The sequence below is a fragment of the Miniopterus schreibersii genome (assembly GCF_964146895.1).
Source record: "Miniopterus schreibersii genome assembly, chromosome: 7".
Lineage (NCBI taxonomy): Eukaryota > Metazoa > Chordata > Mammalia > Chiroptera > Miniopteridae > Miniopterus > Miniopterus schreibersii.
In genome coordinates, this window is record NC_138108.1 from 40,851,268 (window position 1) to 40,878,944 (window position 27,677).

Here is a 27,677-nt window from a genome sequence, read left to right on the forward strand (position 1 = left end):
TACCTTATATTCTGCCATTCTTGTTTCCTCTATTCCTACCATTTAAAATTTAATGTTTGTTGGACTCTCCTAAAGCAGATTCCAGACATTGTATACTTTTACCCCAAATTCTAATAGAGTGGTTTTCAGTGTGTGATTTGGGAGTCCCTGAGACCCTTTTTCATGGGGAGGTCATTGAGGTGAAGGATACTTTCATACTACTACTAGGATATTATTTGCCTGTTCCATTCTTACCTCACAAGTAGTGTACAGTGGAGTTTTCCAGAGGATACATGATGTGTGATAGATCACACGACAGACTGAACAGTGACAAAGCCAGATAATAGATTTGCAAAAATGTCAAACTATTCTCACTAATTTTTTTAAAAAATAATTTTTTATAGATTTTTGGAGAGAGAAGAAGGGAAAGGGATATATGTGTAGAGAGAGAAACATCTATGTGAAAGTGAAGCATCCATTAGCTGCTTCCTGCATGCCCCTGACTAGGGATCAAGCCCGCAGTGCAGGCATGTGCCCTGACCAGAATTGAACTGGTGCAGCCTTTCAGTGCAGGGTCGAAGCCCAACCAGCTGAGCCACACCAGCCAGCGTTCTCACTAAATTTTTTGGAAATATTTTTTTCATAAAAAGATGTTACTTATGTTAACATTTAATAAGTTTATTTTATAAGTAATACACCTTTAAAATGATCTTAGTTTTGGTTTCTAATATTATAAATAATTGCTAGATATATGTACTATGTACACAAAAAGTCCTTTGAGGTCCTCAAATTTTTTTAAAAAAAATTTCATTTTTTTAAAAGACAATTTACGTGTAGCAAAATTCACCCTTTAAAAAAGTGCATAAATTCTGCATGTTTTGATAGCTGCACACAGTTGTGTAATCACCATAATCAAGGTATAGTATCATTTCATTACTCCCTTCATTACCATGTGCTACTTCAGTCATTCTCCCTCATGCCTGTTCTCTGGCAAATAGGTGCAACTCACATAAACAAAAGCTCCTTCAAGTTCTCAGTAATTTTTAACATATAAAGTGATCCTGATATCAAATTAAGTTTTAGAACTGCTGCTCTAATGAATAAGGGATATTTATTTATTTTAAATTTATCTTTATTGTTGAAAGTATTACAAATGTACCCTTTTTTCTCCCATTGATCCCTGCCCCCCTCCCCTCTTCCTGTCAGGCCTTCACCACTCTTTTGTCTGTCTCCATGGGTCATGTATATATGCATATGAGTTTTTAGGTTAATTTTTTCCCATCTACCCACCCGTCTTCCCTCTGAGATTTGTCAGTCTGTTCCACGTTTCTGTGTTTCTGGATCTGTTTTGTTCATCAGATTCCACATATGAGTGAGATCATGTGATACTTGTCTTTCTCTGACTGGCTTATTTTACCTAGCATAGCACAGTACTCTCCATGTCCCACCATGCTGTCTTGAAGGGTAAGGGATCCTTCGTTTTTACATCTGCATATTCCATGATGTGAATGTCTGAGAAGATGCTTGATATGATTTCAATCTTCTTGAATGAATAAGGGGTTTTTAAAAGCATATGCACAGTACCATTATTTACAGTACCCCAAATTGATAGTAATCCCTTAATGGTAATCTCTAATATCCTTGCAATGTTCTGTTTCCCCTAATTGATTGAAAAATGTCTTTAGAATTGACTTGTTGAAATTAAGATTCGAACAAGGACTGTGTATTTAATTGGTTGATGTGCCTCCCAGTTTTAGATTTTCAACTAATGGTTTTAGCAACTTTTCATTGTTATTTGGATTCATTTACTTCATTAAGGTTTGCAAAATGGGCTTTTTCTAATTTTTCTCAATCCTTTTGTATTTATAGCTGTGATTCCTCCGTAAAGAACTTTCTCTTATTAGCCATTTGTATTTAGTATTCTAAAGTACATTTTGTACAAGAAAGGCAGAATAAACTATTACATTCATCCTATTTATTTTCAGAATGTGTTGGTGTCTGAGCTGTCATTAGAGATTCTCTGTTTTTGGAGTATCATCATGAACTCATTTTTTATCTATTGTGTTTTAATTCATGGCAGTTATTCTTGGTAGTTAATATTTATGTTGTTTAAGAAGCAATAGAATGCTAAGCATGCAAACAAAGAAATAGAGGTGTGGGATGGATATGGGGGCGTTGGTCTGTGGGTAAAGGCTCTTGGAATTTTTAAGAAGATAATCTTTATAGAGAATAGTTTTAGCTTTTTAACAGAACTTTATAATGTGTATGTAAGTCACTTTTAAGAGAATAAAAGTGTAATTTTGAACTTCTAAACTGAGGCAGGACATAGAAAGTTATCAATCCAACAACAGCAGCAGCAGAATAGGAAAGGAGAAGAAATGCTCCAAAGAAAGAGAGTAATAGCAGATGTAGAAATTCAGGACAGCCCTAAAAGGGAAACAGGAAAAAACAATTAGTGATATATCTGTTGGTATTCTGCTATATAATCTTCCATCTTTTTCTGTGCATATATGTAATGTGTTTTTATGAAATTGGGGTCATGTACATAGCAGCTTTATAACTTTTTTTAAACAACATGTTGTGTGTATTTCCCTACACCAGTAGTTTTCTAAAATATGATTTGGTTTTCTTACTAAATATTTTTGTATGGATGTTCCATGGTTTAGCTTAATCCTCTTTTGTTATGAGTTTAGGTTATTTCTCATTTTTCCTGTTATGTAGAAATCTTTGCTCACATTTTTAATTGTTGAATAAAGAACGTTACTATTTAAGGCTTTTATATATATTGCAAAAATGCTAGTTAACCACCCTTGTATGAGAGTATAGGGCATCAAATGGGCAAAGTTTTAGGGTTTAAAAAAAGAAGCAAGCAATGCATTCATTTATTATTAAGGAACTTGAACATTTTTTGCATGTTTATTGGCTGTTCGTGTTTCTTTCGTCAGTTGCCTTTTATGTATTTTGCTTGTATTCCCCCTACAACTAATTTGTAAGAGAATTTTTTTAAAAAAATGACATCTTTATATATTAAGGTCATTATTTACTGTTTTGTCACACACCATAAATATATTCTTCATTTGTTTGCCTTTAAGTTTGGTCCTGGTAAGTTTTAGTACATGTAAGTTCTTACCAGTCTTTGTGTGTGTGTGTGTGTGTGTGTGTGTGTGTGTGTGTGTGTGTGTGTGTGAGCAAAACTGAATTTTAAAACTTTGAAGCATAGTTTTTGAGCTTAGTGTATATAATTTACAAACCATCTGATGCAGTTCAACAGTTTGTGCAAGAAATTGGGGATTTCAAATTATTCTATGACTGAAAAAATACCTAGAATCCATTATGTGCCTTAAAATCATTTTAGCCCTTGCCACTTTGGCTCAGTGGTTAGAGCATCAGCCCACAGACTGAAGGGTCCCGGGTTTGGTTGCAGGCTTGATCCCTGGCCCTGGTCCGGGCTTGTGCCAGAGGCAACCAGTTGATTATGTCTCTCTCACATTGATGCCCTCCCCCTTCTTTTCCCCTCTCCCTACCACTCTCTGAAAAGCAATGAAAGAATATCCTTGGGTGAGGGTTAAAAAAAAAAAAAAAAAAAATTTTAACTGTATGTTATTGGTCACTCTTGTTATTTTCTTAGTAGTCTGTGGAAAAATAGTGCTCACAGATCTCTGAGTAAGTCCTTGAGTATAATACAGCAGTCTCATATATCTATTTAATTTAACATTGGTAAATATAATTATTATTCTGATGTGGCAATATGAAATAACCATGGAGTCTTAGAGAGGGTAACTAATTAAACTCATTAGATGCATTTTCAACTAATGGCTGCTTAGTGTCTGCTTTTAAATACTTTTTAATTTTTTTTTTAAATTCCCCCTCACCTTTTGCTGAATTTACTAATTTTCTGATTTAGTACATTGAATTTGTGATTAAACAAATTTATTCCACATAATGTAGTTAGTAATAATGCAAATTAGAATTTAGGATGGATACAACAGAATGGAAATCACCTAATGTGTGATTTTAATTAGAATGCTTTCTTTGATACATTGTTTTATCATGCCATGTTACTTTTAATCTAAAAAAATAACTTTATTAAAGCTAATCTCTAAATTACTTTGTCATCTTAGTGGTTGGTGAGAACAGTTTTTGTATCTAACTTTAGTTTATGAGAGTACTCGACGTGTGACACTTTTCATAAATCTCATTAAGTTTTCCTCTGATGAATAGTACCATCCTCCCAGCAACCTGGATTGGAGAAGTCATTCATTCATTTAGTCAACAAATGTTTGAGGGTGTACTACAGTATTCTAGGTGATGTTTTTTACGATCTTAGCAACAGTGAAAGAGGCAAAGACACCACTCCCATGAATTTTGTGTTTTAGTGAATGAAGACAAGCAAACACAGTGATTAATTTAGAGTTATGAAGAAAAGAAAGGTTATGGAATAGTAGGGAATATGGAGAAACCTGGAGGATGTGGTATTTTTGGTAGGATGGTTGACAAATATACTTCCTTATAAAGAGATTAAGGTACAGATTTGAACATTGAGAAAGGAGCCTGTCATATTGAGATCTGCAGGAAAGAGGATTCCAAGAAGAGAGAATGAGCCAAGGTGGCTGGAGTTTAGTGGTGTTAGAAGATGTGATTGGAAGTAGGCAAGGGCCATAATAAAGGCCATGGTAAGGAATTTGGATTTTTAAAAAAAAATATGTCTGTTGATTTCAGAGAGAGGAAGGGAGAGGGAGAGAGAGAGATAGCGTTAGAAATAGAAACATCATTGATGAGAGAGTCCTTGATCGGCTGTCTCCTGCACGCCCCCCACTGGGGATCGGACGGAACCTGCAACCTGGGCATGTGCCCTGACCAGGAATTGAACCAAGATCTCCTGGATCATAGGTTGATGCTCAATTACTGAGCCATGCCTGCTGGGCTGGGTTTTATTTTTTAATAGGAAAACATTGGAGGGTTTTGAGTAGGGAAATGACATCATTTTATTTATGTTATTTTTTGATCAATTAAGCAGTAAATATGTAGTATTTGTTTATATTTTATTGACACTATTACAGATATCCTCCATTTTCTCTTACTTTGCCTACCCCCCCCCCCAAGTCTTCACCACACTGTTGTCTGTGTCCATGGGCTATGCATATATGTTCCTTAGCTAATCTCTTCACCTGCTTTTATCCAGTCCGCCCCCCATCTGTCAGTCTGTTTCATGTATTCATGCCTCTGGTTCTATTTTGTTAGTTTATTTTGTTTATTCATTAGATTCCTCATATTAATGGGATCGTACCATATTCGTCTTTCTCTGACTGGCTTATTTTGCTTAGCATAATAATCTCCAGGTCCATCCACGTTAGCAAAAAGGGTAGGAGTACTACAGCTTTTTTATCCACTCATCTACTAATAGGCACTTGGGCTGTTTCCAGACCTTGGCTATTGTAAATAATGCTGCCATGAACATAGGGATGCATATATTCTCTCTGATTGGTGTTTCGGGATTCTTAGGATATGTTCCCAGAAGTGAGATTCACTGGGTCAAATGGGAATTACATTTTTTATTTTTTGAGGAAACTATACTGTTTTCCACAGTGGCTGTACCATTCTGCATTCCTACCAACAATGCACAAGGGTTCCCTTTTCTCTACATCCCCTCCAGCACTTATGTTTTAAAAAGATCCCTGTGGCAGATAGAGATGAAGGGGTAGGGGTTTGAATGGAAAGGCTAATGCAGTAATACTGGCAAAACAGGATAGTGAGATTGGCTAGGCTGGTAATAAGTAAAGGATGTGGTAAAGGGAGAATTAAGACTTCTGTTTTGGCTTCGTTAAATTTGAGGTGCCTGTTAGATATCCAAGTGAGAACACAGTTGGATATCAGAATCTGGAGCTCATGTTGGACTAGAGAGAAAATTTTTGGAGTTATTACTGTAGATAAATGTGACCAGATGAAATAATTTGGGTAATAATTTGCAACATTTGGCTGCGTGGTAGAATCTCACAGGGAACTTTTTAAAAATGCCAACAGTTTGTGTTCACCTTCCTCCTAACTCTGATTTAATGGCTCTGCATGAGGCTTGGGAAAGATGTATTTTAAAAGTCTCCAAGTGCCTGGCTGGGTGTGGCTCAGTGGTTGAGCATGGCTCAGCAGTTGAGCATCGACCTAGGATCCAGGCAATCGGAGTTCGATTTCTGGTCAGGGCACATGCCTGGGTTGCGGGCTTGATCCCCAGTCGGGGGCTGAAGGAGGCAGCTGATCAATGACTCTCTCATCACTGATGTTTCTCTCTTTCTCTCTCCCTCTCTTTTCCTCTCTCTGAAATCAATAAAGATATATTAAAAAAAATAAAAGTCTCCTAGTGATTTTGAAGTGAAGCTGGTTTGAAAATTAGTAATTTAGTAGGGAAAGAATATAGATAGAGATTAGAAAATAGTATCATTCTGAGCCTCCAGTTATTTTCCTAGGTTTTCCAAATGCAGTGTCCATCACAGAATTAAAGATGACTAGGCATTTGAGGTGATGAGACACCATGAGTGAGAACCAGGAGAAACAACAGATAACAGAAATAGGACTTATTGTATCTCTAGACACTAGAATGTTTACTGTACTATGCTCTAGGTCAGCGATTTTCAACTGGTGTGCTGCAAGAATTTTTTTTTTTTTAAATATCTCTTTATTGATTTCAGACAGGAAAGGAGAGGGAGAGAGAGAGATAGAAACATCAATGATGAGAGAGTCATTGATCTGCTGTCTAGCCTGCAAACCGGCATGTGCCCTGACCGGGAATCGAACCCCGATTGCCTGGATCCTAGGTAGACGCTCACCCGCTGAGCCACGCCCTGCAGGCTGCTGCAAGAATTTTTAAAACATGCATACCTGACTAGTCAGGTGTGCTGACCTCTTTTCCTTTAACTTGTTAAATAAAAAAATGACAATAGCCAACACAACAATAGCCGTCCGGTATGAATGAATCAAAACTATACCTTTTTTTTTTGGTCACATTGGCAAAAATATATATTTTTGGTGTGCCGCAGAATTTTAGTAATTAGTTTATGTGTGCCATGAGATGAAAAAGGTTGAAAATTGCTGGTCTAGGTGATAAAAGCCAAGCTTGAAAAAATTTTAATAGAATTGGAGACTGTAACACAAATTACATAGCAGATTTGTGAAAGAACTGAATAGAAATTCAGGAACTAGAATTTAACCAAATTGAAGGAAATCCTTAGAGCTGAATCCTAAAACATTTTCAACATTTAGAGGGTAAGAAGTGGAGAAAGAGCCAGCAAAGGAAACAAGGAGCTCCCAGGAGAGATATATCCTGGAAGCTGAGTGAATAAACTCCTTAAGGAAGTAGGAGAGACTTAACTTTTCAAATGATTGAGGGTGTAAAATGGTAGAGAATGGGATTCTGGTTGTTGGTGACAAGTGGTTTCAGTGGAGTGCTGGGGAGTTAAGCCCGAGTAGAAAAAGAGATTAAAGGAAGAGAGGAAGTATTGACAGTAATTATAGACAAATATTTTAGGGTGTTTTTTTTCCCTCTTAAGAAGAGGAACATTGAAATAGAAGATGGTAGCTGGATGTGGACTTAAGGTCACAGGAGGACTTTTCTGGGAATGTCTCAGTAAAGAAATTGATGAGGCAGGAAGAAGGTATAATAGAGGAAGTTTTTAAGAAGGCAAGTAGAAATGAAGGACACCGGTATAGGAGTTGACCATATAACATTGTGGATAATCTTATTTTAATGGGAAAGACATAGATAGGATAGAGCTTTGCAGATGCAGATATGTTGGTAGGAAGATAAGGTAGTTGTCAGATTTCTTCTAATTTCCTTTTGTAATAAGAAACAAGCTGAGATGGGTGAAGAGGGCAGGTGTTAGAAATTTAAGAAGGAACAAGATATGAAATGGATCTCTTAGAGAATTGGAAAGTAAAATTACTGGTGAGATGTAGAATTGCAGGGGTTACTGGGTGTCCAACAGAGTAATTAGCACAATTGTGTTATTTCTCCAGTTACTTTTAGCTGCTTGGATGCAGGTGTAGGGTTAACTTCTCTGTTTCCTATTAGAAAGGTATAGGTCCTTTTTGTTTTATCTCTGCCATATTTTTGCGATCTATTCTTCTCCATTCTTATTTTGTTAACCTGGCTTTTACTGTTCTCCTAGGCTATTGTAATAACATTTAATCTGTTTTTCATGCCTTTCCTCTTTCTGGTGCATTTACAATTTTTTAAAAAAAATTTATAGCCCGGCCGGGCGTGGCTCAGCGGTTGAGCATCGACCTAGGATCCAGGAGATCAGGGTTCGATTCCCGGTCAGGGCATATGCCTGGGTTGCGGGCTAGGCAGCCGATCAGTGACTCTCTCATCATTGAAGTTTCTATCTCTCTCTCTCCCCCTCCTTTCCTCTCTCTGAAATCAATAAAGATATGTTTAAAAAAAAAAATTATAGTAGTCCCCCTCTTATCTTTGAGAGATATGTTTCAAGACCCCCAGGGGATGCCTGAAACGGGGGATAATACCAAACCTATATACCATGCTTTTTCCTCTGTACATACATTCCTATGATAAAGTTTAATGTATAAACTAGGTACAGTAAGAGAATAACAATAAAATAGAACAATGATAACAATATACTGTAATAAGTTATGTGAATGTGGTCTCAAAATCTTATTGTACTGTCCTCACCTTTCTTCTTATGATGATGTGAGACGATAAAATATCAGTGTGATGAGATGAAGTGAGGTGAATGACATGGGCAGCATCTCTCACTTCTATCCATTAGATGTCAGCAGCACCCCCTAACCTCCCGTCATGCCAATAAAAAATGGCTTCAGATATTGCCAGCAACATCCCCTCTTCCCTTTGAGAACTATTGGGTTAGACAGATGTGTAGAAGATTCTAATGTAATGTGGTAAATGGTATGCTAATGTTGAACTTTAGGAAAAGAGAGGAGTAGATGATGTCTTTCAAGACTTAGCTACTATCTTGTCCTATAGCCTTTCCTGACCTGCCTGCCTGCTTTAAATTTCTGCTTCTTTAATAGTACACATATTCTTTGTTTTTTGTTTTACTTAACATGTTTGTCTCCTTTTGGAATTCAGCAATAATTTCTTACTCATCTTTCTGCCCCCCCCCCTTTTTTTTTAAGAGTGAAGAAGTATCAGTAATAGATACAGAATAAACATAGATTTATATGATAACATGTAATATAAATTTTGCCTGTTTGCTTCTGAAATAGTTAACATTTTTCAGATGTGTGAGGTGCATGGTACCTGTTTATTTCATACCACTACCAGTTGTATAATTGTATTAAATTTGTAGCTTTTTAAAGATTCCTGACATTTAGAATTGTTTCAGAAACCATCCCATAAACCTGTGGGGAGAAAGAAACCAAGAGAAGTAAAAGGAATTTTAGATTTAGTCCTGCCTTCATATGAGAGAATTTAGAAGACTTAAATGACTCCCCCCAAAGTCTTTTAACACTATAAGTTTCATGTATTTATTCTAAGAATAACATGATTAGAGATTTAAAAAATGTAAGTTCCTTATCTTTGAGTTGTACATACTTAAATATCTGTGGATGAAATATTATGTCTGGTATTTATTTCCAAATAACAGGTAGTTTGGGATATAGCTGAAACACTTGTCCCAGAGTTGATTGTTGAAGCTGGGTAATGGATGCCCTGGGGTTGTTATAGTCTACTTATGTATATATTCGAGGTTTTGCTATAATAAAAAGGTTTTATCCTCTCCTCTTTTTGGTGAGTAGACATTTTGGATTGTAATTTTTTAAAAAGAAACAACATACAAGTAAGATTAGACTTTAATTTTGGTTTCAAAATCCCCTGTGATGTTTGGGTTAGTGAGCCTTGTTCATAGTAACAGCTTGGTTGGGATGTGAATGCTTGCTTGTTTTACAAGTATCAAAAGCATTTTATGGTTCCTTGAAGATGGATTTTGATTGTTTAGACTATTTTCCTGCTTTATCACCTATAATATGAAGAAGGTAGTTGATAAATTTTGGAGACTAGCCAGTTGCATGAAACTACAGTGAAGTATTTTTGTTTTTTTTGGCATATGAAAGGGAAAGGCAGAAATATTTTTTATAAATGCCCTTGGTGCTTAAATTTTGGCAGCCTGCTTGGGAGAAAGGGATAGTAAAAGCTCAAGAACTTGAGAGAAGGGAAGAGTTGAACAAATTTCTTAGGATGAACAGTATTTAGGGAAATAAGTAAAATAGCACTTTTTTGATACTGTGTGGTCTGTAAGAGAAGTATGTACATGTTCATATTCCCTAGAGACAGACTTTCGTTGGGGGTATTTAAAGCAGACACATGGAGCAGTAATCAACAATATAAACCAGTGTGTAATTGATAATATAAATCAATGTAATGGCACTAATTGCATGATACAAATAATTGTGTAGAAGTTCAGAGAAGTGGAAAATCAAAGAGGGCTCCCATTATTAGGGAAGACTATATAGAGAAGGGAGAACTTCAGTGGAGGAATTTAGATTTGTGTTTGTAGAGAGATGAAGGGAAAATGTTTACTAATATGGCAAAAAGCAATATAAGTGTGAACAGAGGCAGCCTATCCAGGAGACAGTTTAATAGGCCTAGCATTTTCCCCAAAATGGTTAAGATATTAATAAGCATTATTAAATAAGTTACAGAAATTCTCTGAGAAACCACTGACTAAAGAAGGAAGCAGCATCCTTTTTCATTTTTAGATTATACATCTCCAGAGATTAGTATTTAATTTGGTTAATTGTGAGGACCACTTTGGGAAATGATGTAATAGCATGAGTAGAGGGGTGGGATGTTGTTTGGGGGGGACTAGTGACTGATAGGACACATTTTGTAAGACAGTGGAGAGCACTGAATACTACTACGAGTGAGGATTTTAATATTTTTAACTTAAGGAGCCCTTAAAGGTTTTGGAGGAGATGAATTACATGAATAAATCCGTGTTTGGAAAGATGTATTCTAGGAATAGATTGGAATGGGAAGAAACCAACACTGAAGAAAATAGGAGGCTGTTTCAGGTAAATGGGGATAAAGGAAGTAAGAAAGAATGCTAGACATTTCTAAAGAGGAATCTTCAGAAATTGTGATTAGCTATTGGGAATACAAGATGAGTCCTTTGTGTTTTTAAAAAAGGTCATATTATTGTCAGAGTTGGGAAGAGAAACTGATGTAGAGAAGGCAAAAATATATCAGTTTTAGTGGGTTGAATTTGTGGACCTAGGTTGAAATGACTATTGGTAGTAAACATAAAGGACTAATCTCAAGACAGAGGACTGAAATTCTGTGGAATGGAGGTGATAACACAGCTGAAATAATGTGAGTAGATAAACTGAACAAGAGAATTATAAAAAGGAAGGTGTTTTAGATTTTTGGTGATGGGAATTACCCTTTTAGCATCAATAAAATATGGGGCAAGAAAGCAAGTAAATGTAGTAAGTCTGAGAGACATATCTAGAAAAAAAAAAAAAAGCTGTGGTTCTAAATATCGGCACTTGGAACTGGATAGAATGGACCAGATAAGAAACTTTCTGAGTTTTTTTAGGGAGTCAGAGATTTAATGTTCTTGGTCTCCACCCCCCCACCCCCCCCCAGCCTTCTACCAGCAGGCTGAGAATTTTGCTTAGCCAAGGAGGCACACTCTCTGTGTCCACTTCACTTGTGGTGGACAGAATAACAGACAAGGAAAAACCTAGAGGATAGAACCAAGAGCACAGAGAACACTGGACTGAGAAACTCCTCCGAGCACCTCCTGCCCCCAGAGCATTGAGCCCCCCTGCATTATCTGTTTCTGGGTTTATGAATTGCTATGAACCACTGGCTGTTGTGTCTCCCATTCCTCTTCTCTTGAAAGGGAGTTGTTTTGATGGTTATACTTACTGTGTTCTGTCATTGTGTATTGTGTGTATAAAGAGTAGTAGATAACTTGTTTTAGTAAATAGGTCTCTGTGAAGAGGGGCCACATCTGGACCTGATGGGTTATTTCCACGTCATCCACAGATTCTTGCCTTTGAGCTTGATGCTGTACCTAGATGAGTTTTTCTGGCTATCTCCTGCAGGGAGGGGACAGGTATGTTCTTATAGGAAGAAGAGTAAACTACTTCTTTTTCTTTTTTTCATTTACACTCATTTTTTAAAATTTAATTAATTTTTTTGATTGAATTTATTGAGGTCACATTGGTTAATAAAATTATAGGTTTCAGGTGTACAATTCTACAATACATCATCTATATATTGTATTGTGTGTTTACTACCCCAAGGCAAGTCTCCTTTCATCGCCATTTATCCCCCCTTCTTTCCTTCCTTCCTTTTAATGTTTTTATTGATTTTAGAGAGAGAGGAAGGGAGAGAGAGAGAAACATCTGTCTGCTGTCTTCTACACACCCCTTACTGGGGATTGAGCCTGCAACCTGGTCATGTGCCCTGACCAGGAATTGAACTGGCAACCTTGGTGTGTCAGGACAGCACTCTAGCCAGCTGAGCTAGCCGACCAGGGCTTAAGGGAGTGTTTTTTTTGTTTGTTTGTTTGTTTTAAATGAGGAGGTAGGGGAAAAACCCAAACCATTATTTTTTTTCTAGCCATAGCAGTGGGGCAGTGATACTAGTTTTAGTCCAGTGTTCGAGTAGAACCCATTCCTCAAATGAAGTCTTAGGTGGGATTCCAGTTTATAAAACTGATCTTGTGGGGCTGCTCTGATTTATGTGAGGACCTAGAACCTCATATATTTATCATCTCTGCTGACACATTATCCTTTAAGGAAACAGTTTGAAAATCTCTGTTGGGAGGTCTGTGGTCTTCTTCATTTTGGGGGGTTTAGATTTCTTAGGAGAAGCCTTGGATTCTTTCTTTAGGCCTAATTTATCAACTATTTATATGCAATTTTAACAGTCCTGGCTGTTAAATACACATACACCTAGAAAAACATATGTTTGGTTATTGGGTAGATGGTATGAAAACTGATAATAGGGTTGTGAGAGGTGATGTTAAAAATTATATACAATTTATTGCTGTTGCATATTTCTCCCCCTTGGTCTTACTGGACTAAAGAAGAAGACTATAAAAAACAACAGTGTATTTTGTCCTCAAGTGCCTGAACTAAGGTGTTTCCTTATTCCAGTGATATGTTTAGAAGATTAGGTGATGGGGAGGTAAACTACTGTAGGATACAATTTATATTATGGTCATAGTTTGTTTTGAACCAAGAACAAGCAATATTATATATCCCAGTTTAAATATTTAACTTTATGTGACTTCAGATTGTCTTATGTTATCTCTAAAAATCGAATCTACTCTTAGGATGAATGTTTGGTACTGTTAGAATTTGAATAGTGACAGTTGTAATAGCTGTTGGTAAATCATTTTTTTTTTTTTTTTTTTTACTGTTTCTTAGATAGCTAGGGATTACTGGGAACTATCATCCTTTTTGGTATTAACCTAGGTGAGTGGTGGAGGAAAACAATTTTTTCTTTCTTTTTTTTTTTTTTTTTTTTTAATTAGTGGGAGATATTTTTTCCATTAATTTTTAGAGAGAGTGGAAGGGGAGGAGAGAGAAACATCAATGTGAGAGAGACACATATCAACTGGTTGCCTCGGCAACCAGCATGTGCCCCTGACTGTGGTGAGGAGTGAACCCTCAACCGAGGGACATGCCCTTGACCAAGAATTGAACCTGCGACCCTTTGGCCTGCAGGCCAATGCTCTAACCACTTAGCCAAACCAGCCAGGGCCAATTTTTTCTTTTTTTTTTAAAAACTATAGTAGCTTTAAAGTAGTCTTTTTTTTTTTTTTTAACATCTGAAGGAGAGAGGAAAACTAGTCTTTGCCCAGCTGGGCGTGGCTCAACGGTTGAGCATCGACCTAGGATCCAGGAGATCTCGGTTCGATTCCTGGTCAGGGCACATGCCCGGGTTTCAGGCTCGATCCCCAGCAGGGGGTGTGCAGGAGGCAGCTGATCAATGACTCATCATTGATGTTTCTATCTCTCTCCCTCTCCCTCCCTCTCTCTCAAATCAATAAAGATATATTTAAAAAACAAAAACTAGTCTTTAAAGCCTGTAGGGGAAGGGAGGAGCCTTAGGAAAGAATATTGTCTGCAATAATATCTTGATGTGTATCCTTCGTAGTTATTCCGAACTTCTTACCTGTGACATTGAAGATTTTTATATGTGAGGTTCCTAAAATAAGCCCTCTCTAGGCGTGGGAAGCAACAAGGGAGATTTTGCCAGATTTTTTTTTATTCTGGTGAAAACACATAATATTAAATTTGCCATCCTAATTTTTAAGTGTACAGTTCAGTAGAGTTAACATATATTCACACTGTTGTGCAACAGATCCCTAGAACTTTGCATCTTGAAAAACTGAAACTCTATACCCATTCCCCTTCTTCCCATTCCCCCTCTTCCCTCTAGCTAACCCTTAGCGCAGCCACCTTTCTACGTTTGTTTCTGTGATATTGACTACTTTAGATTCCTCACATTGGTAGAATTGTACAACATTTGTCTTTTTGTGACTGGCTTATTTCACCTAGCATAATGTCCTCAAGGTTCATACATATTGCAGGATGGGACAGGATTTCCTTTTTAAAGGCCACACAATATTCCATTGTATGTATATGCAACATTTTCTTTGTCCTCCCCAGATTTTTAAAGTTACATTAATTTGATCAAACTACAATTAAAATTACATACTCATATGTAGTGGAGGCAATTTAAACCTACTATCCCTGGGAAGTAGCCCTGGTAGGGAACTGATGGGTCTATAACAACACTTACAGTATGGTTTCGCATAATTTTGTCTTATGTCCTGGCTCTATCCATTTTCTATCATGTGACTTCAGGCAAAGTACTTATCCTCTTTGTTTTCTTATCTATAAAGTGGGGGGAAATATTACTATACTAATGTTAGGGTAGTTGGCAGCATGAAGTAAGTTACTATATGTTAAGTGCTTGCAGTAGTGTCTGACAAGTAGTAAATCTTATGTGTAAGTTATCACCATCATCTGATAGAGTAGAATGCTGTTCCCTTAACAAGGACTTATCTAGTACTTCAGATTAAGTAAAGTTAATATTTCACTATTTACAGTGTATTAGTTGTAAGTCACATTGTCTTTTTCTCATATATTTGTGTTATGACTACAAAATGAGGCCTTTATAAGCCATATTTAAAAATCATTTATTTCCAGTTATGTTTATGTGTGTGTATACTATAAAAGTTTGTATTTCTAGTTTTAATAGGAAGAATAATCTTATTAATGTATAATCTCTAATTGGGTAGAAAAAGCTATGGAAAACTGCTATAAAAAAAATAGGAGGAGGAGCCCAGGCTGGTGTGTCTCAGTTGGTTGAGTATTGTCTCATGCACCAAAAAGTTGCTGGCTCAGTCCCCAGTAGGGGGTGTGCAGGAGGTAAAGAGTAATTAAAAAAAAAAAAAATCTTTATTGATTTCAGAGAGAGGAAGGGAGAGGGTCAGAGAAAGAGAGAGAAATGTCAATGATGAGAGAGTTATTGATCGGCTGCCTCCTGCATGCCCCCGACTGTGGTTCGAGCCTGCAACCCGGGCGTGTGCCCTGACTGGGAATCGAACTGCGATCTCCTGGATCTTAGGTCGATGCTCAACTGCTGAGCCATGCCCGGCCGGGCTAAAGATTAGTTTAAATGGGGGAGGGGGCAGTCACAGAGGAGTAATGATCCAAATCTAAGGAGATGGGTTTATGGGAAAGAGATTGCTTAATGTTAAAGCAGGGATGGTTATAGATAATTTTGAAAAGGAATAAAATTTGGTTTTAAAATCTTCCCTTAAAATGTTATTTTGATTAGATTAGTGAAGTTTTATATTTAGAGATCCATGTCTATGATTTAGAAGTATCCCCTTGAAAGAAAAGTTGGAAATGACTTTTGGGAGCTCTGAAATGTTCATAAGAAAGAATCTGAATAGTTATGAGTGTAAAAACCTAATTAAAATAATATATGAGCCCGGCCGGGCATGGCTCAGCGGTTGAGCGTCGACCTAGGATCCAGGCGATCGGGGTTTGATTCCTGGTCAGGGCACATGCCTGGGTTGCGGGCTCGATCAATGACTCTCTCGTCATTGAAGTTTCTCTCTCTCCCTCTCCCTCTCCTTTCCTCTCTCTGAAATAAAGATATAGTTAAAAAAATAAAAAAATAATATATGAGATCTTGTAGGATTATACTTTAATTATGTTTAGGTGATTTTTATGGCAGGTGAAACTGATTAAAGGAGACCTGTAAATACACTTTTAGAATCAAATGAAGTAAATTTTATCAGTGCTTAAAATTGAAGGTAGGCAGAGACTATGAAAGCCTTTGATAAGAACAACAAAATCCTAATGAAAGCTATTGATAAAGGAGAATGTCTCATTTTATCAACAGTACTGTAATTCATATTTATCTAGTGTTATTTAAATTAAATATATATGCTCTAGACTTAATATACCAGTGAAGAATTTATCTTAAATATTCTATTAGCTTTATTGGTAAATAATTATGAAATAGTTTTAGGAGAAAGCATTTAACATTTTCTTCTGGTAATATTTTCAATAGAAATCTAAGCATGCCCAGAATTACCAGTGTTCATTATAAATGATTATACAGATTACCATTGGTGCCTTCACAAGGTCCATGTCAGCTGTGTGTATGTTACATATGATATACCCATTCAGTCCTATACTTGTGTACTTTTAGTATGCTGCTGCATATTGCTATCTATGTATGCTTGGATTAAATGGATTTATATTTTCTGGTTTTAACCTTCAGAGGGGACAAGTGGCTTTAATATTTATATAAAGAAACCATGGATTGAATAGAAAAAACAATGCAAGTATCACTAAAGCAGCAAAAAATGGTAGACACCTTTCCATTTGCTATTGATAACATTGAAACTCAGCCTAAATATTTTGTTGTGACATGTCTAATACTGAGTCATGACAATAATACAATTTAAATTGTTTCTCATATATCTAATTGTGTTTTGTAATATTTCATAGTCGATTAGAGTATTATTATGTATATATGTTCAATTAATAAGCACATTTATGGGATCCATGTTCAGAACTTGACTGCTGGTGTTGAGTAATCAAGAAGATGTGGAGAGATCAGTGACTTCATCCTCTTCCTAATCCACAAAGCAGCCAAACTCTTTGAAGTCAGAAGTGCTATTGAGTGGTGGCTGTGGGAAGTTGGTTCCATCCGAACCTTCACCACCACAACCACACCTGTACCTTGTGCTTCTATCACACCTTCCTTATTTCGTATTTTTCTATGTAAAATGTATTAGTAATATGTTAAGCTGTATTTTTCTATACTTTTGTGTTTGTCCATTGGCTATACAAGAAAATTAGTCTTCATAACTGTATGGTGTGTATTTTTTTAAATCACTGAAACTTTGTTTCTCTTTTCCTTCAACTCTTGCCCAGGCTTGCAGGAATGTTTTTTCATTTGTATATCCTTTTTGTAAACTTGTTTTATTGGGCGTAGGCCTTGAAAAAACAACTATAATCATGGGACAAAGATATTGTTAGTCACATAACAGGCCAGATGAAAAGGAAATTTAAACATTTTGAGGTAGTTCACATAATAAGAAACCAGTGCCGTTAGCTTATAAAATTCTTAAATGTGTATGCAAACCTCCTTGAGAATTTCTGTTTCCATTGCTTACATTTTTTGCATTTAAGCTGATTTTTCCGTAAGTACCAAAACTCAAGTTTAAATAAGCATATTAATTTTTTATATTGCTAATCTATATAGGGATTGACAAAAGTAGATTTACAGTTGTCGGTATGCAAAACACAGTTTATTTTTGTATTATTATATTATTTATTTGTATTACAACTATAAACCTACTTTTGCCCACCCCTGTATTATACAAGTATAGCTACTGAATAGAAAGGTTAATTTACACTATTTTAGGTATTCTTTTGTGTTAAATCTACCTTTGTGGTCTAGTTTAGGAATTTCAATGCCATTTTTATAGTACTTTTTCCCCCAACAAAACTCTTGGAGAGAGTTGTATAAACTTGTTTCCAATTCATCTCTTTTCATTCTCTTGAATCTGTTCTAGGCAGGGTTGTGTCCTTCCTTCTCTACTGTGAAACATCTCTTGTCAAGATCACCAGTGATTACGACATTGTTAACATCCAAAGTCATTTCTCAGTCCTCATTTTACTTGACTTAATCAAGCATTTGACACCTATAATTAAGTTCTTCAAATGAATTCATTCTTTTTTTCATTTTCTCTACTTGTAAAATTTGAAGTGCCCCAGCATTTCTTCCTATGTACACTCCATTCCAGGTGACTCTTAGTAACCAACTATGTATGCTGATTTTGCCCACATTCATATCTGCAGGCCGTACCTAATCCATCAACTGCCTGATCAACATCATCATTTGGATATTTCATAGGCACCTCAAGACTTTCATATCCAAGAATGGGTCCCTGATTGGGACTCCTCTCCCTCAATCTTTCAACTTCATCTTCATAGTGGCTTAGGACAAAAACCTTAGAATTGTCTTAATTCTTTTCTTGTTTTGCCACCTCACATAAAACCCTATTATCAAAGCTGTTAGCAAATGAAGCCACAACAAAAGGTGTTGACTGTCTTTAGCAGAATTCCTAGGTAATGTTTTATAGATTACTTAAAATTTTTTATTTATAATAATCTTTATATTTAAGTGCAATATACATTCAGAAAAATGTACAAATCATATGTGTATAACTTGATGAATTTTTATAAAAAGACCGTAGAGAAAAAACTACCTCCCAGATCAAGAAATGGTATGTTGCCCAGCCAGCGTGGCTCAGTGGTTGAATATCGACCTATGATCCAGGAGATCGAGGATAGATTCCTGGAAGAGCTCGGGTTGCAGGCTCAATCCCCAGTAGGGGTGTGTGCAGGTGATCAATGACTCTTAGCATTGATGTTTCTCTCTCCCTCCCTCTCCCTTCTTTTCTCAAATCAATCAAGATATGTTAAAAAAAAGAAAAAGAAATGATATCTTACCAGTAACCCAGAAATCTCCCTGTACCCAGTCATTACCCCTGTTAAAGGTAGGCAGCCACCATAAAGTAGTTTTGCCCATTTTGAGCTTTATATAAATGGAATTTATATTTATATATCTATATGTCTTATCTATATATAATGTGTGCCTTCTTTTGTTTAAAATTATGTGTGTGACATTCATTCCTGTTGCTTATAAACTAATTTTCATTGTTTTAACATACTCCATTATATCAGTGAATGTATCATGATTTATTTTCCATTTCAGTATATTAATGGATATGCGTTGTTTATAATTTAGGGTAAAATTTTGTACTTTACTGTCATGTTTATGAATTTCTCTTGGAATGAAATTGCTTGGGTTATAAGGTATACATAGGTTCCACTTTAGAAGATATAGTCACAAGATTTTCCAAAGTTGTTACATTGATTTACATACCCTCCATAATGTAGGAGAGTTTCAGCTGTTTCACTACTTTGTCAATAATTGGCTGGTCCGTTTTAAAATTTTTAGCTATTTTGGTGGGTGTATAGGATATCTCATTGTGTTTTTAATTTTTCTGATATCTAATAATAATGAGTATCTTTTAATATTTTTGAGTCAATTTGATGGATTTTTTTTTTTTTAGAAATTTTTAAAATACGTTTTTATTGATTTCAGGGAGAGGGAGAGAGAGAGGAACATTAGTGATTAGCGAGTCATTAATCGGCTCCCTCCTGCATGCCCCCTACTGGGGATCAAGCCTGCAATGTAGGCATGTGCCCTGACCAGGAATCAAACCGCAATCTCCTGGATCATAGGTGATGCTCAACTGCTGACCCGTGCTGGCTGGGCATTGATAGATTATTATTTTCCTTTCTCCTGAGTCTTATAAATAGTAGATTCCTAAGAATAACTAGGGGCCACACTGGACACTGATACAGCACAGAAAAAATTTTTTTCCTATCACCTATATTAAAATATTGAGGAAGTAAACTTGACTGCCTGGTACTGAAGATTTATTTTTAAGGTGTCTGTATTAAATTGGTATGCAGTTGGCAAAGGGGAATTATTTAGGATTTAATAGATTAATTAATTTTATGATTAAGATTCTAAAATATCCCTGATGCGTATGGACAAGTGAAATGATTAAAAATTGGGTGTAACACTTGTTGTCTTTATTGAGCACTTTGTGGTCCTGTGCATATGAATTGACTTTTTGAATTATAAAATTTTCTCTGTATGTATTATTTGTAGATAGGAGCATAAAAAAGCAGGAGCATAAAAAAGCAGAGGGCAAAGTCTCCTGGAACTTCCTATATTGGAAGTTTCTCCTTAGGGGAGATTTGTTCATTTAGTCAGTATTTTCTGAGCAGTTTTGAAAGAAGAATTCATTATCTAAAGGGATATATAAGCCAGTAAATAAATAATTCTACCAGAAGCATGTGTAAAAGAGATAACGTTTGAACTAGTTTTAAAGGATAAGTAAAGGAAAGTTAGATGAAAAGGGAAAGAGCTAGAAAACAGTCCAGGCAAAAGGCATGTACAAGGGCATGACATTGAGAAAAAGAACATGTGTTCTGAAAAGGATGAGAATTTCAGTGTTTTAATACTCAAATTGGAAGAGCAGGTTGGGACCAGATTGAGAACGTCCTTGAATACCAACCAAGTTAATGAGTTGGGACTTTACACTTCAGGAAATAGGGAATTAGTGTAAGTATTGAATCAGGAAAGTGATGACATTTAATTTTTATTTAGGAAGAAAATTTTGGAGGCTGTTAGAAGATGGATTGGCAAAAGAGAGATGAAAGGCTGGGAATGGACTAACAGGACTCACCTGAAGTTGATAGTTAGGTGACTTATAATACTTTAAGGGGAATGCAAGGAGAAGTTTTGGAGGATGGACAAGATATGTTCAATTTGGACATGTTAAACACCGGCTATCTCAAGCCAGGACTTTCCCGTGAGGCCGGCTACTTTTCCGCTCTTTTAAGACTCTACTTTGCTTTCAGACCTTAAAATTACTTAAATTAATGTAAGTGCAGACATGAATTATCTTGAGACCGGTCAGCAAGGTGTTAAGTTTTATGTGCCTACGTTGTATTCAGATTCAATAAGAAAGAAAACTAAGTTGTAAGTATCCACGTCCAGGACACATTCTTTAAATGTATTTTGTAGGTTCCAGTAAGAGAATTAGCAATAGGAGCAGGTAGGTTCCTCAGTAAGGTTGCCTCTCTCATCAGTTGCCTTTTGTTGTTCTCTATACTGTCTTTAAATCTTTCTTCTGTCTCTAGACTCTCTTCATTTTTGATGTTAGTATTTTGTCCTTTTTTTCTTGCTGTCTTGTCACAAATAATGTAAGACGAATAGCTTTAAAAATACCTGATAAAATCCCTCATTTTGTGAACTTAAAATTAACCAACTCAGGATATGTGATATCCATATGTTATATCTTTTATTTAACTTGTAAAAGTTAATACTATGCAGTATTCGTGCAAGTACTTAACTACGTTACTTTGCATTTCCTGATTTTTATATAAATGGAATCATGCCTGTATATGTCCTTTTTATTGGCTTCTTTCACTTGGCATAATTATTTTGAGTTTTAATCATGTTGTAGCATGTATCAGTAGTTCATTCCTTTTGATTATGAGTAGTATTCCATTGTGTGAATACACAACAGGTCCTCAGATAATGTTTTCATTCAACGTAGTTTCCTTATTATAATGAAATGTCATAGAAATGTAACTCTTGTTTATATCAGCTAGCCTGTGGTAAAACTGGTTTTGTTATGTCGTTTTGCTTAAAGTCACAGAACCTATTGACCATGTTAAGTGAGGACTTACTGTATCACAATTTGTTATCAATTTACCTGTTGACAGACATGTAGGTTGTTTCCAAGTTTTGGCTGTTACCAATCAGCTGCGAAAAAGTCATATACAATTAAATGTACGGACATATGCTTTCATTTCTCTTGGGTAAATACCCAGGGGTAGAATGGTTGGGTTACAGCATGGGAGTTTAATTTTTTTGGAAGATGATTATACCGTTTTATGTTCCCACCACTAGTTCCTCCACATCCTTACCAATGCTTGGTATGGTCAGTCTTCTAAATTTTAGTCATTCTTATAGGCGTGTAGTGATACCTCACTGTAGTTTTAATTTGCATCTTCCTATTGACTACTGTTTCCATGTTTGTATTTGTCATCCACATCTTTGCTTTTGCCTATTTTTAAACTTTTTTAAATAGAGTTTTGAGAATTCTTTATATATGCTGGATACAAGCCCCTTTTCAGCTATATCTTTGTAAATATTTTCTCTCAGCCTGTGCCTTGCCTTTTCATTCGCTTAAAGTCTTTCAAAGAGCAAAAGTTCTTCATTTTTATCACATCCCATGTATCATTTTGTTCTTTTATGAGTTATACTTCCTGTGTAATACCTAAAAATTCTTTTCTTAACCCAAGGTCACAAGATTTCTTCCTGTTTTCTTCTAAAAGTATAATAGTTGCAGGTTTTACATTTATGTATTTTTTACTTTTTAATTGAATTTATTGGGGTTAGGCTTTACATTAGATCCTATTTAAAAAAATACGTTGCAAAACATGGAACAAATTTATATTTTTACCTGTGGATATCCAGTTGTTCCAGTACCATTTGTTAAAAAGACTATCCTTTCTCCACTGAATTGCCTTTGCACCTTTTTTGAAAATCAAGTAACTGATGTGTGCGAATCGATCTCTAGACTACATTCTGTTCCATTGACCTATGTGTCTATCCTTTCACTAATACCACGTTGTCTTGATCACATGGCTTTCCTAGTAAGTCTTGAAACCAGGTAGTGTGAATCCTTCAACTTTGATCTTCTTTTTCAAAATTGTTTTGACTATTCTAGTTACTTTGCAGTTCCATGTGGATTTTGGAATCAGCCTGTCAATTTTTTAAAAAATCCCTTGGATTTTAATTGGAAATACAACGAACCTATGGATCAGTTTGAAGATAACTGACAAGTTACCAATTATAATTGTTCGTATTCTGTGTGAGCTTGACTAGAGTATGGTGCTCAGCGGTTTGGTCAAACATCATTCTGGATGTTGCTATGAAGGCATTTTTAGATGTGATTAACATTTAAAACAGTGGACTTTGAGTAAAACAGATCACCCTTGGTGTCATGGGTGGGCCTCGTCCAGCCAGTTGAAGAGAAAAGACATGGGTTCCTTGAGGAGGATGGACTTCTGCCTCAGATTGCCTTCTGACTGCAGCATTAGCTCTTGCCTGAGTTGTTGGCTTCTGTGGATTTCAGACTTTCCAGTCCTCACAAGCCCTCTCTATAAATACACATCCTATCAGTTCTGTTTCTCGAGAGAATCCTAACACACCAAGATTGAGTTTTGAAATCCATGTTCACAGCTGGGGAGAGAGGCCACGGGAGCCTCTAGCCCATAGTAAGTCATATGTAGGGCGCACTGGACTGCCACCTGGCAGCCTGACTCCACCACCAGGGGCTCCACAGTGCGTCTTTCCAGTGACCTGGCAGCCGTGGAAGGAAGTAGGTGAATGCCTTGGGGGAGACACGCAGGAGTCACACATTTGCGGGATTTCCGCATGTGCTTTGAGCGGGGCTGCTTGTATCTAAATATTTTAATCCTCACCCGAGGATATGTTTTTGTTTTTTAGAGAGAGGAAAGGAGAGAGCGAGAGAGAGAGAAACATCAGTGTGAGAGAGAAGCATGGATTGTTTGCGCGCCCCGTTGGCAATCAAACCCATAACTTAGGTCAGCGCCCTGATAGGGAATAGAACCTGCAACCTTTTGGTGTATGTAATGATGTTCCAACCAACTGAGCCACCCAATCAGGGCTACATGTATCTAATTCTTAGTCATTATTTTACTGCAGAAGTAGAAACCAATTTCCCCTTAATTTCCAGCCATCACATTTCTCTCTGCATCTGAGGTCTAGCACAGTTTGTGCTACCTAGTAGCTAATTATTTATTGGATAAATTATGTGCCTGTATGTTTTCTTCCTTCATATAATAGAGGAAGAGGTGGTTGTGCTCCATCGCTTAAACCTCTAAATCATCATCCTCTTCTGACTTAGGGACTTCACTCCGGTGTTTTCAACCTCTCCCTATGTAATAGATCTTTCTCATAAGTATTTAAATATGTTCAAGTATTTTCTATCTTTAAAAGCAAAACAAAAAAGTCCCTCCCTCTGCCTCTTCCTTGATCCCCTTTCACTGCCATGCTTCTGTCTCTTTCTTAAGTCAGACTTCTTGAAAAACTTCACTGTACTTGTTTCTCGCTTCTTGTCCACTTTAAGTCAGTTTCTTTCTTGATTTATCTGCAGTATTTGATGTTGATCACTTCTTCTCTTTCTTGAAACAGGTTTTTTCCTTTCTTTAATGTAGCACATTTTCCCGGCTGCTGCTTTCATTTGCAGGTTCCTCCTCTTCTACCTGTTCTTAAATGTTTGTATTCCTCATAGGCTACTTTCTCTTCTCATTCTATTCATAGTCCTTGAGTAATTTAACTTACTTCCTTGGATGAATTCCATCACGGCGTATATATATTTGGTAACTTCTGTATCTCTAGCATGTACTTCTTTCTGAGTTCCAGACCTGTAGGTCTAGCTTCTTTTCCTTTATGTATCATAAACAGTTTAGACTCCATGACCTTCAACTTTGAGCTCATTAACTGTCCTTCACTTCCACCTGGATCTTCTCCATTGTTTCCAAAGTCAGTGATTGACACTATCGTATGCTTTGTTGCTCAGGCCGGAGTCCCTTCTTTTCCCATATTTCCTCCTGATTCTTGATTGTGGTTATTCTGATAAAATAAACTAGTTTTAAACTATTTGAGCCATTTTTCTTGATTGGTTATACATTTTAGTTTTCATTAGTGTAAATTCAGTAGTGTCGGGGTACATTTAATATTTTAAGCTATTTTTGCCCAATTATTAGTGACTAACATAGATATAAAATTATAAATTTTCATTAAGATTTTTAGTTTGCATAAATCAAGACAAAATTTTGTAGGAATTTGTTTTACTAAAAATGGTTATGTTCAGTGTTTGTTGTAAATTATGTATTGTTTCTTTAAAAAAGTCAGTTTTCTAAGATTAAAAACTCTTAGTTTCTAGTGGAAAATGATGTATCATTATCAATATAAATAAAGATGTTTATCTCTTCTGAGAAAATGACATAATTTCCTACCATATTCACTCTTTTTCACCATTGTCATTTTGTTTCCCAGTCTGGTTTATAATAAAACTCCTTGAAAATAGAAACTCTTTCTCATACTTCTGTACCTCCTTCCACAGTGATGTTATGGCCATTCTAGATATTTTAGTAATGATTGAGTTTAAAGCTTAAGTGTGTAACAGTTTCAAGTGAATGCTACCTTTTTTTGTTGTCATTGCTTTTTGTTGTTTTTTGGTTTTTGGTGGTTTGTTTTTGCATTCACATAGTACCTACAGACTAGGCATAATTGATACAGTTTGTGAAAGAGAGGTTTAAGGTTTAAAATTTGTTCCAATCTAAATTGGCCATTGGGTTTTTTGCCTATCTGAACAATTATTGAATTTTCAGATTGTTTATGACTGAGCTTGCTAAAAAAAATCACTTGTTTTTCTTAATGAGCCTTTTTAAAAAGCATGCTCATTCTGGCTTTATTCCCCCTTTGGCTTAATCTTTGATATTTAGAATAAAAGAGATTGTTTTGAAAGAATAAGCCACAGCAAGGAGCAGTAATTATGCTCCATAGACAGATGCTTTTTGATTTTTATGTAGTATCACTTCTACCGTAGTGTGGCTCAGATTTCATGCTATTTTTTTGGGCCAGTGGGCTGCTTCTCATCTGTATTTGTTTTCTTCTTTAGATATTAGGATCAAGGAAGAAGAACCTGATCCTGAAGAGTGGCAGCTCAGTGGTGATTCTACATTGAATACCAATGATCTAACACATTTAAGAGTACAGGTGGTAGATGAAGAAGGGGACCAACAACATCAAGAAGGAAAAAGACTTCGGAGGGTAGCTTGCACCTGTCCCAACTGTAAAGAAGGTGGTGGGAGGTATGCACACATGAAACATTTCTTTTTAAAGACTGCTTATATCATCACCCTAATTTTTGAAATACTGCATGCCATATCACTTAATTATGGGATATTATTCATTACATGATCATTTTGTGTGTATGTATGTATGAGTGTGGCAGAAAAAGTTAAGAACAAAATATATGAAATTAAAACTTTAAAATCTAAACACTTTTTAAAATTAAATTACTTGGTTGGCTATTTTCTTTCTTTTTTTTTTTTTAAAAAAACAACAGTGTAACAGATGCCATTTAACAGGCCCATTTCAGAAATGAGCCTGTTTGCAAATTGGCAGTAGGATTTGCCTAAATACAGATAGAAAGATGATTCTTAGCTTGAGAATAGCAGTTGTATAAACACAAGTTCAGAAATAGTTGATAACTATAAGCATTTTCATTTTCAACAGAAATGAATAATAAGGCTTAATGATGGAATTTTTAAAAAAGTAGAACTGTAATATTTCAATATAGTGTTTTTAAAAATAAACATTAAGACAGAATAACATGACAGGAATAAACTCAAAACAGATCAGTAATTTAATGTGGATGGATTAAGCTTAATAATTAAGGGATGCAGACTCAGATCATTTTTAAAGAACATAAAATCCAGCTTTATTTTGATTAGACGAAACACCTCAAATAAATTGGTACAGGAATGTTGAAGCTAAGAGGATGGAAAAAGATTGATTAGGCAAATGCTAACAAAGAGAACTTGTATAGCAATGTTAATATCAGGCAAGGTAGGGTTAAGGTAAATATCATCAAATGGGTAGATAGGGGTATATTCCTTAATACTACGAAATTTTCACCAAGAAGATTTAGTAGTCATGCTATCTTTCCCCCACATCTTTGAAATATATAGACCAAAAACTGAGAACTGTAAAGACATACTAGCTAAATCTTCAGTCATAGCAAAAGGCCTTAACCATACCTCTCTCTGAAATGCACTGTTTAAATAGACAAAAATGCTGTTGATACAGTTAATGAGTTTGATATAATAGAGACTTTGCCTTTGAGTTGATCTTATTAGCTGATTTGCACATTGATCAGCCAGTTAGCAATGACAGTAATGATAATAACTTATAACATTGAGAGCTTACTGTGTTCCTAGATAGTCTTCCAAGTGAGGCATATAGAGGCGAGTGACTCATATGAGCACATAGGACAGGTATCTGGTCCCAGTTTCTTACTCCAGAACTTTATCACTAATGCCTCTTAAGTGAATTTGCTTCTGCATCTGATGCTTAGATATTTGTATTTACTGGTAATTATTCAGTTGTTTGAAATTTTATTTATTTGAAATAGTTTGGTGAATAAATAAGTAAATGGAATTCTATTTAGGCAGTAATTTTTGAAATCAACTTGTTTTTTGAGGATCTTTCAAGATAATTGTTTATGAAAGTCAAATCTAATTGAGGATCAAGGTCTGGCTTGTTTTACTTATTCTTTAAAATGAAAATCTTTAAAATATATGTTTATTAAACTAATACATGCTCATAAAAACTCAAGTATAGAATAGTATAAAAGAATTCCAAAATCCTATCCCACTTCAAGATAACCATTGTGACATTTTTATGTATATTCTTTCAGACTTGACGTATA

At 35.8% G+C, this 27,677-nt stretch overlaps 1 protein-coding gene across 3 annotated transcripts in view; it reads left to right on the forward strand.

Moving 5' to 3' along the window:
- SP3 (Sp3 transcription factor) overlaps nucleotides 1-27,677 on the forward strand; it is a 54,851-nt gene that overhangs the window by 18,063 nt on the left and 9,111 nt on the right. For all 3 annotated transcript variants that reach the window (XM_081143047.1, XM_081143048.1, XM_081143049.1), the window contains exon 5: nucleotides 25,863-26,055. In XM_081143047.1, the coding sequence (XP_080999173.1) occupies nucleotides 25,863-26,055 (193 nt within the window). The remainder of the gene's footprint in view (nucleotides 1-25,862; nucleotides 26,056-27,677) is intronic.